Below are 10022 nucleotides of genomic sequence, written 5' to 3' on the forward strand. Positions count from 1 at the left end.
TGCCACGCTGGCAGGAGGTGCGACGCCTCAGACCGAGGCGCTGCACAGTAGTGTGCGGCGCCTAACTGTCAGACGCCACACGAAAGGATCATTATTATGAAATTTTTTCGAGAGCAAGTCAGTTTGTGATTTGATTTCGCCCTCGGATCAAATATGTTATTTCTGCCCCGAAATTGTAGCGCTACAGACGATCTGTAGTTCTACTGACAGGCCCCCTCTCTCTCTTCGTCCTCTTTTTCCACGTCATAAAAAGTCTGACTTGGCGGCAGACAGCTAGGTCATTACTGTTGTACATGCCCTAAAGAAATGGACGAGACCGTCGCCCCACTCGCCGTCACGTGATGACCCAATGGCCTTCCCGCCCCCTTGCCCCCCGGGCCCATCCGTCATACCCCACCTGCGCCTCCCATCCTCTCGACCCCACCAGTTCCCCCCTCTCACCCCTAAAAAGAAAACAGTCCCCCGTCTCAAACACCTACCACTGACACCTCTACCCCACATGTCAAACTTCGATTCCCCACCCTCCTCCCCTCGCGTTAAAAGGAAAGAGGAGAGGAGACCAGAACCCCATCGTCTTCCCCAAGCCGGAGAGAGAGCCTCACCCGCACGCCATTCCCCGCCGTTCCAATCCTCCGCGCGATTAAAAATCCAACGAGCCGCAGTATTCTAGTATTCCCCAGCCCGCCCCCTCCGCCCTCACTCCTCCGCGCGCCCTCGCCCTCGCCCCCGCACCAAGGCCGCACTCCAAAGCAACCGCCCGTCGCCATCGCCATCGCCCATCGGCGACCCGCCTTCCCGTGCACGGAACCCTAGCGCGCTATAAGAGCGCCTCCGCACCCATGGCGCCCGCGGCAGCATCCGCATCGGCATCGGCATCGCTCGCCGCCACCGCCACCGCCCCGCACCACGCCCTCGCGCCCCCGCGCGCCTCCGTCTCGGTCGCCGCCGCCGGGAGGAACAGCGGCCTGTCCGTGTCGGTCGGCGTGCGCTCCGTGCCGGGGATTTCTGTGGTTAATTCGCAGCGGAGGAGGATGGTCGCGGCGGCGGCGGCGACCGAGATGGCGCCCGCGGCGAGGGGCGAGGGCGGGGGCAAGCCGTTCGTGGACGAGATGAGGGCCGTCGCCATGCGGCTGCACACCAAGGACCAGGCCAGGGAGGGGGAGAAGGAGCCCCAGGCGCCCCCCGTCGCCAGGTGGGAGCCCACCGTCGAGGGCTACCTGCGCTTCCTCGTCGACAGCAAGCTCGTCTTCCAGACGCTCGAGGACATCGTCGACCGCGCCGCCGTCCCCTGGTGTGAGTGATCGCAAGCCCTCGCTGTTTGTTTGCCTTCCGTGTCTTACTTTTTCACCAGTTAAATTTCTGCGGCCCGTGTGCGACTGCGGTGTGTGGCAGGTGACGATTTCGTGCTACAGTTGATTTGGCCGCAACAGTCTATTCATAGTTATTTTCTTCTAACGCGATAAAATCGAGTGTACAGATAGAGAGCCAGGATTGAGACGGGCAATAGCATTTTTGGCCGGGTTTGTTTTGACTTTTCTGAATCGTTCTGATGCTTGCGAAAGATATGTTGTCCTAATCCTAAATTCCTAATCATGATTTACTAATCCAACCTATGGTATACACAGATTTAAGGGCCGCTGTTATTGCATTTGCTTTCAAGGAAATATATTCTTAATTTATTTAAAACCAGGTATCACACTGAAATTTTTAATAGAACGGTGTTTGTATTTTTGCTATTATAAACTTGTGATGGGATGTGCTTCCAAGACTAGTGGCAGATCGAGAGTTTGCAATGGAGGTTATCTAGTTGAATTCAAGATCCGAGCCACAAAACTGTAATGAAACATAGGTGTTTAGATGTTGCAAAGTGGCATGCTGGATTCTGGCATGAAACTGATGGCAGATCCAATTATATACCTGGGAGGGGATCATGTTTGACCCCTAGGTGTCTAAAATGTCCGTGCATGTTTGACCCCTAGTTTGCATTTACATGTTTGACCACAAGTAAATCGAATTATAAGAGCCTTTTAGCATTTATGTGTCGAAAATGTTCTAGAGGAAACACTTCGCTCTACGCTTCACAGTCTGAAGTATTTTGTCAGTAATTTTCAGCATGGCTAAATACTGCTCATATATCAAGCTATCAACTAAAAAGTATTGGGCATTTCCATTTGCATTTACTTGTGATTTGGTATGCTGTATTTGTTTGCTTAACACATAAGTATATAACCTACTGGGATAGTGGTTTTTGCTCTCTTTGACAAACCTGTTGAAAGCTTCTCTGTGCCATCTTATTCGTGCATGGTGGATTCTTCCCATTTAGAATGATTACCGAAGCCATTTTCTGCTGCTTTCTTTTGATGCTTTTCCCAATACTTCTATCTTCGTAAACCAGCGTTCTAAAAGGCTCTAGGCAGTATGAGCCTATGAGGGCAGGGTGTCGCTTAGTGCTTACCCGGGGTTAGGTGGCTGGCAAGGCAAGACAATTTCTGCAGGAGGTGGTACCTTTCACAACACTGTTTGCAGGGCAACCTTCATCTCCCTGTGTCTGAAGGGCTCTTTCTCTTCTAACATATTTCAGTTTTATGTGCTGTTGTTATAATGTTTCCCCAGCTATTGGTTATGGTTTTGTCTGGCGGCTTGGGTGAATTTGTGTTCACGTCGTTTATTATTATTTTTGCAATAAAAATAGTAGCTTGCTAAAAAATAGCAAATAAATGGTTTAAGATTGATACTAGTACCTATTTCAGTTGTAGTTTTAAAACTAAAATTGGTCATTAAATTTGTGTACTTATTGCAAATAAATGGGTTAAGATTGATTGTCTATCTGTTTTGATGATTTTTTTTGTTTCTTTTTCTATTTGAACTTGTGAAATCCATCTTGTTGACATTGACGACACCTTTAACGGCATAGTTCTATCAAGAGTAACACTGTGGTTACTTGGTTAGAACAGCGAAATTTAGCAAAATCGACGGTACATAGTTTTTTCTGTTTACAACAATAAACATCATAATTACTGAAATCTCATAGTGGTATCGTGGATGGTTATATAACCTGTTTCTGCATTTAATTTCTCTAGGAAGAATCTGGAATGTTTCTTTTATCATTGTTAGATGCTGTGGATTGACAATGTAGTTATTTATGCCTTTCAGATGCGGAGTTTAGGAATACTGGGTTGGAGAGATCCGAGCCACTGAAGAAAGATCTGGAATGGTTCACGGAACAGGGTCACACCATTCCAGAACCAACTGCTGCTGGTACTGCATATGCTTCCTATCTGGAAGAGTTGTCTGAGAAGGATCCCCAAGCATTTATCTGCCACTTCTATAATGTGTACTTTGCTCATACTGCTGGAGGCCGAATGATTGGCAAAAAGGTACGTCTTTGCAGAAATAGTCTTGTACCAGAACGTTCATCTGAGTCAAATAGTGTGTGTTTGAATGGCTCCACATATTGTTGTAAAACATGTGTTTGCTGTTGATGCTGGTTCTTAAATCTCATTCTTCTGGTTGTGCTGATTGAAATTCCAACGTGAGGTACACGTGTGGTATTACTGTGTGTACTTCGTTGATCATATTACATAGTACATACACATCTATTTCTATATCTAGGACTTGTGCTATGTAGATATAACTTTATATTCATTCTATAGCTGTCGATTTCGGTTTGGACCTAGAATCCTGGTTTTTTACTTTTCAAATCATGGCATCGTGCCAGCCTGTAATGTCTGTGTGGTGTGAATGAAAGTTAGTATTTGTTACTCTATGATTTGACATCCTTTAACGGAGTAACCATGCCCTCTCTTCATTTCAGGTTGCCGAGAAGATTCTGGACAAGAAAGAGCTGGAGTTCTACAAGTGGGAAGGTACCCTGTCCCAGCTGCTGCAGAATGTCCGCATCACACTAAACCAAGTTGCTTCTGTAAGTCCAAGAGCTTTGATTTCATGCTCTTATTCTTGTCTGCTCGTTTATCCTCACCGATTGGTCTTAACCTGCTTACATTCATTCACCATCAGAGCTGGTCTCGGGAAGAGAAGGACCACTGCCTGGAGGAGACCGAGAAGTCGTTCGCCTACTCAGGAGATCTCCTACGCCAGATATTCACCTGAGCCAAGAACGATCTCCATTATGTTTTATGATAAACATTGTAAATACTAAGCCATGTCTGTGCACCGGGGAGGAACATGCTCCGTCAGGTCTGAACTGCCTTGAAATCAAATTGTCATATCATATACTAATAATCCTTCCATTGCATCTGCCTGGTCTTTGCCTTTTGCTGATCCACACTTTGGCCGTTTGCTCCATGGGTCTTACGTTTCTCTAAGGATGACCTAGAAGGAATTCTGTCATCCTAGCATTGTAGCGTCACGTCATCCTAGCATCGTAACCCTAGCTGCGTGCTGGACTGCAAGCGGTGTGGAAGGTGTGGTAGCTAGGGTTTGGTATTGCAAATTCCTGTAGTTGTTATATAGTTTGTCCTTGCAATTTCTTTTGTGTAGTGGTGAAATCGGAGCTGTAGTGTTGTGGGGTGACATGGCGGCAACGATGCCCTGATAGCCTGTGAAAGATGTTTGGTGCTCGACAATGGCAACCTTGACGGTGTTCCTCTCCTCGGCGACGTGTGTATGTCTTATTGTCTTCATGGGTAGCGAGTGCCCTGTCTTGTAGACGTGTTGTAACGGTTTTCGTTGTGGATGAGCCGCATGAGTGGCTGAAGCAGTGTTTCAGAGATGGTGAGACATTCGTCATTGGTCCATCTACAACACTGGCATGGACGCTAATGTGTTCTGGCTTCGTAATCGCCTGAACAATGAATGCACATCTAGTAGGAAATTGTTTTTATTGACAACATAAAAGAAGGAACTAGCTGTGGAACTGTGAAGATTCAGTTCAGGGTACTACTCAGAAACTGCATTAAAAACATTAACGTGCGCAGAAGGGGTGACTGCTCGCCTATGCCACGTCGCAATTTACTATCGCTCAATTAACACCTCCCCGGGTAAACTCTCGATGACTTTTTCCTTGCTTCGTCCAGAAGAGAGCCGCAGCCGCCTCGAGCAATGGAGTCTGACTCCTCTTTTTCTCTCTGTACGCAACCTCTCCTTTCCTCTTCTCCTAGGGTTGCGCGGCCGCCGCAGCCCATGCCAGCTACTCCGACGCCATCCACCGGAGAAAGCGTCCTCCCCAGGTCCGCTTCTCCCCCAAACCATCTCATCTTCTTATTCCACCCGGCCGCCATGATTGTTGCAGAGGAGGAGGAAGGGGATGGCAAAATCTCGGGAGAGAAAAAAACCGGCAAGCAAGCGAGAAGGATGTCATGGCAGATGTATGTTGACGAGCCGCTGCTCTGCGACATCGACGGCCAGCGCCTCACCGCCGCCCCATCCTCGGCCACGACGGCACTGCCTGGGCACAGTCCGAGCCCTTCCCCGAGGTCCTCCTTCGTTAAATTATCTAGAGAGGAGTGCATATTACACCCTCAAACTCTAGCCCTAGTCTAATATACACCCCCCAACTCCAATACCATCTAATATACATTCCCCAACTTTCAAAACTGGCCATAATTCAACCATCCCCTCCCTGTTGACCGGTTTTGACCCAGTTTGACCAGTTTTGACTGAGTGAACAGTAAAAATGAAATTTTAAAAACCATAAATACTTTTTTTGGAAAAAATTCAAAAAAGTTCCAAGTTTTTTTCACCGTGTGAACAGTAAATTTAAAAAAAATCACCTTTTCATGCTTCAGCATGTTTGGACACCTGAGTAAATTCGAGATGTCCGTAAATTCGATTTTTTTTTTCAAAATTTCAGCTTGGTGAATAGTAAAATTGATTTTTTTGTAAAAAACCCTTTTTTTTGCATGGGTGATGTTTGAGCGCGTGGTGATTTTTTTTGGATTTTTTCCCGAATTACTGTTCACCATGCTGAAAATTTTGAATTTTTTTCGAATTTACGGACATCTCAAATTTACTCACGTGTCCAAACATGCTGAAAAGGTGATTTTTTTAATTTACTGTTCACACGGTGAAAAAACTTGGAACTTTTTTGAATTTTTTTAAAAAAAGTATTTTTGTTTTTTAAGTTTTTATTTTTTACTGTTCACTCAGTCAAAACCGGTTAAACTGGGTCAAAACCGGTCAACAGGGAGGGGAGGGTTGAATTCTAGCCGGTTTTGAGAGTTGGGGGTGTATTTTAGACGGTATTGGAGTTGAGGGGTGTATATTAGACTAGGGCTAGAGTTGGGGGGTGTAATATGCACTTCTCTCAATTATCTACATCTACTCCTCCCATTGATACTCCTTGTTCTGTTTTACTTAGTTTACCTGGTCAATCTATGTTTGACTTGACTGAAATCTCGCTTCTCCGGGTGGTTGCGAGCCTGATGCGTTGGTGAATTCATTTTTTACTTGCTTGTTGTAATCGTACTCTAGGATGCACAAATTACCCGTGTAGTTGGTTGGTTCTATAGGAACGCTGCTGGTTGGGGGGGGGGCTAGATTTCAAGTACATATGTGGTTACTTGTGTTGAGAATTTTGTTATAAGCATCTGTAACTTACTAATGGAAGCACATTGCAGGGTGATATCTATGTGGCCATACAGATGAAAGTTGATTTTCCAGCTAGCCCAAAAAAAATACAATTACCAAAATTTAGAAGTATTGATCTAATGGTACAAGTAATTCCTATAGAGACATGGCTTGGATCATCAGATTGCAGGGAGCATAAAGTTTGTTTGTGTTGTTACTATTTCAAACTGTATTAAACAGTGGCTACATAATTTTTAGTGAATGAATGGGGAAGGAAGATCCACTGCTCGATACTCCTTTTTGCGACTCCATTATTTTGTATGTTCAGTTGGCAGACTTTTGCTCTTTTATGTTACACATCATTCTTGTTTTTTTTCTTTTCGAAGATTATATTGCATCAGTCTTATGACTTATGATCAGTGTGTTTCTACATTCAACAGGTCAAACCTGAAGAACTTACTGCAGTAATAAATGACTTCGATGAACCACACACTTTGGCACCAACTGGATTATTCCTTGGTGGTACAAAGTCGCCATGAAGGCAGCCAACGCAGGCGACCTCCCTCTCTCTCGCTTCCTCTCCCATGTAACCCGCCACCACTAGCGACATCACGCTCAAGGCCGTCTTCGAGGACATCGGCAAGTTCTACCTCATCATGGAGCTCTGCAACGGCGGCCGCTTGCTGGACGAGATGGCCAGGTATGTTACCTTCTCTGAGTTGCATGCCACATTTGTGATCAAGGATCTCACGTCAGTGGTGAAGTACTGCCACGAAATGGGCGTCATCCACAGGGACAATAAGCCGGAATATATTTTGCTCACCGGAAACAGGGAAGATGAAACTAGCAGATTTTGGATAGGCAGCATGAGTCAATAACGGGATTTTTTTGCTAATATCTTAAGCTTTCTTCACACATCATGTAGAATTTTATATGGAGCCATCTTGGTACAGTTATCTTCTTCGTAATAGTAAAGGCCAAAGACAAATTTCCATGTCTTGGTGCATTTTAATTTCAGGTACCACTACAATGTTGCAAATGATAGATTATATTCTTATAAGCTTATTTTCCTCAAAAGTTTGATCTTTAATAATGGATGCTTCCTTCACTTTGACTTTCAAAGTATAATAAACAAGAACACCAAAAGGCCACGAATGTGTAACGATCTTTGATTGTTCCCGTTTCTCTTGTTGCTTTGCATCCGATTTATTTTTTAGGAGACTAATTCAAACAACCCTTGCCAATGAAGCAGCATGGGCTGGAGAAATAGCGCTAGAACTTCATTAAGTCGAAGTAGGCAGTATCCTTTCTGAATGGCCTTCTTTCTTCCTCATATGTCAACTGCAAACAAACATGCTTCTGCTGATGCTTAGAAGAAGCCAAGGAGTATGTGTCCAGAACCTCTTTTATATTACCAAGCAATACATATTTTCTGAATGCACATGATAGAACTGAAAGGATTTTTGTTATCTTGCATGATGCCCTGTTGGTCTGATACTGAAAAATTCTGATGTATAGGTTTTTCTCAATGACGGTTCTGACTTTGATAATTTATTAGAAGAAAGAGCAGAAAAAATTGGGAGGATGCTGAAATGACTCAAATAGAACTACTAGATCTCCATGCTAGCAAGCTAAGTATGTTCGAGGAAATAATACGATGCAGTAAATTTTCTTGTGATCGTGGGGATTGTTTACAGAATTAGCAATTTTGATTCGCTTCATTGCAAAAATGATACCATTTAGATTTTAGAAGTAGAAATAAATCGACTGTAAGTCCAACATTTGACCATAGAAGGTTTCATAATCTTCAGTAATTAGTATGGTATTATAACATCTAGAATTGATGGTTCTACATAGTTGGTCGGGATTACTGTTGCTACGGGTCTCATGTTTCAATCAGAATACACTTCATTTAGCAAGCACAAAGCGGCTGTGAGCACGCCACCGGTGTTGGGTCGATGGTGTCATGCAGCGAGGTAAGCAACGACACCTCCTCTTCCATCATTTTTTTCACCATCTCCAATTGAGGAGCTTTATTAGATTTGCTTGGGTTTGTATGAAAGGTTGACTAAAATTTTGAAGGACGTCCCATATACTATAGTGCTTATATGTTTGTCTTAAATTCTTATGGCTTGATCTCTGCCCATAGGAATTTGACTACTTGCTTTGTTGTCTCTTAAAATGGATAATGGATAATACAAATTTGGTGACTAAGCTTGGCGACTAAACTTGGCAACAAGCTCCCCGTCTATATTCTCGTGCACTTCTTGCTGCATGTATCCCCCGTCTCTATTCTTAGGAGACATGCTGAAGAGTATCTTCCTCTCGTTGCTTCGCAGGGCATGTCAAGAACTGGCAGCCAAGGATCTCCATGGAACTGAGTGGCATTTCTTGGTGATATTACAATTTGAGCATTCGGTTTGAAGCCCCTTTAAATTTTTAGTCGTTGTGTTCTTATTGTTTTGGTGTAGCACTTCATGTCACAGTTGAATGATGAATTCATTACTTCATGAGTATGTGTGGCCTCTCTCCCTCTGTCTGATTCTATATCATGCCTTCCAATGTTTTGTGTTTCAGATGCCCTAATCTCCTTGTATTTGAATGTCATTTATTAGCTCTTTTGAAATTTATAGTGCAACTTCTTACTTAAATGCCATGTCCATGTGTTACCAAAGATAGAAAGAAGAAATTGGAATGGGCGACTGCCAACCTGGCACCGCCTAGCTTCCTCTCAGGAGGCGCCACAAGGTGGCGCCCCAACCCCTAGTATACTGAAAAGTGGCCGAACTTGTGGAAGGGAGACGCAGGCCTGGAAGCGTTGGCATCTCGAACTAAAACGCATACAACCAACCTATTATGTTTTCGGAAAAGGATGAATAGATGACTAATCAGCAGCCTTTAGCTTCCTAGGCTAAATGGCTACTCTAAGTTTGCAATATCATTAGCTCCTTTGCTGATTATACTCCGAACCTGGAATGGTGCAATTTAAAGTATGTTAGTAGCCCCAATTTATAAGCAGGCCTACTCAACTGCACATGAGACTAAAAAGTATGAGTAATAGTCTACTATTAGGTTTAGTCTTCGCTGATCAAGGGCGACTCAAGTGTTTCTTTTATCCTTTTTGCTTGCAGAGAAAGGCGCCAACAAAAGTGTGGATTTGAAACCCTGTTTTCAAGTTTGAAATTTCTGAACCGTACCGACTATAAACTAGAATTTGCAGGGGGCAAATGTAGAAATGATGTAACTAGCATCACAGGAACCAGAAAAACACCCCAGAGAGCTCCCTGCAGGGAAAAGAGATGATGGGAATTAGAAACACAATGATCATCATCACAGGGAGCTCTGATCTCGTTTTCTGGACCTGAACCCTGCAGGATAGCTTGGCACTGATCTCGTTTCTTCCTTAAGTTGCAAAACTAGTTAAACGCTTGTTTCAGCGATGGCCTGTAATAAGTTTCTGTCCGCTACTTTGCCTGCTTTTTTTACAAAAAAGT

At 44.1% G+C, this 10022-nt stretch overlaps 1 protein-coding gene and 1 pseudogene across 1 annotated transcript; both read left to right on the top strand.

Moving 5' to 3' along the window:
- Positions 1-592: 592 nt before the first annotated feature.
- Positions 593-4255, top strand: LOC125528623 (heme oxygenase 1, chloroplastic-like). The gene is made up of 4 exons (XM_048693070.1): positions 593-1293; positions 3154-3377; positions 3815-3922; positions 4018-4255. The coding sequence occupies exons 1-4, from the start codon at positions 840-842 to the stop codon at positions 4108-4110; spliced, it is 879 nt and encodes a 292-aa protein (XP_048549027.1). The 5' UTR covers positions 593-839; the 3' UTR covers positions 4111-4255.
- A 198-nt stretch (positions 4256-4453) lies between these two features.
- Positions 4454-9042, top strand: LOC125528624 (annotated as a pseudogene).
- Positions 9043-10022: the final 980 nt, after the last annotated feature.

The sequence above is a fragment of the Triticum urartu genome, unplaced genomic scaffold (assembly GCF_003073215.2).
Source record: "Triticum urartu cultivar G1812 unplaced genomic scaffold, Tu2.1 TuUngrouped_contig_500, whole genome shotgun sequence".
NCBI classification, from domain to species: domain Eukaryota; kingdom Viridiplantae; phylum Streptophyta; class Magnoliopsida; order Poales; family Poaceae; genus Triticum; species Triticum urartu.

Bases quoted from the DNA above. Each gene is read 5' to 3' on its own strand.
- LOC125528623 (XM_048693070.1), top strand. From the start codon at position 840: ATGGCGCCCGCGGCAGCATCCGCATCGGCATCGGCATCGCTCGCCGCC. The intron at 1,294-3,153 runs GTGAGTGATCGC...TATGCCTTTCAG, and splicing joins CCGCGCCGCCGTCCCCTGGT to ATGCGGAGTTTAGGAATACT. The intron at 3,923-4,017 runs GTAAGTCCAAGA...ATTCACCATCAG, and splicing joins CACTAAACCAAGTTGCTTCT to AGCTGGTCTCGGGAAGAGAA.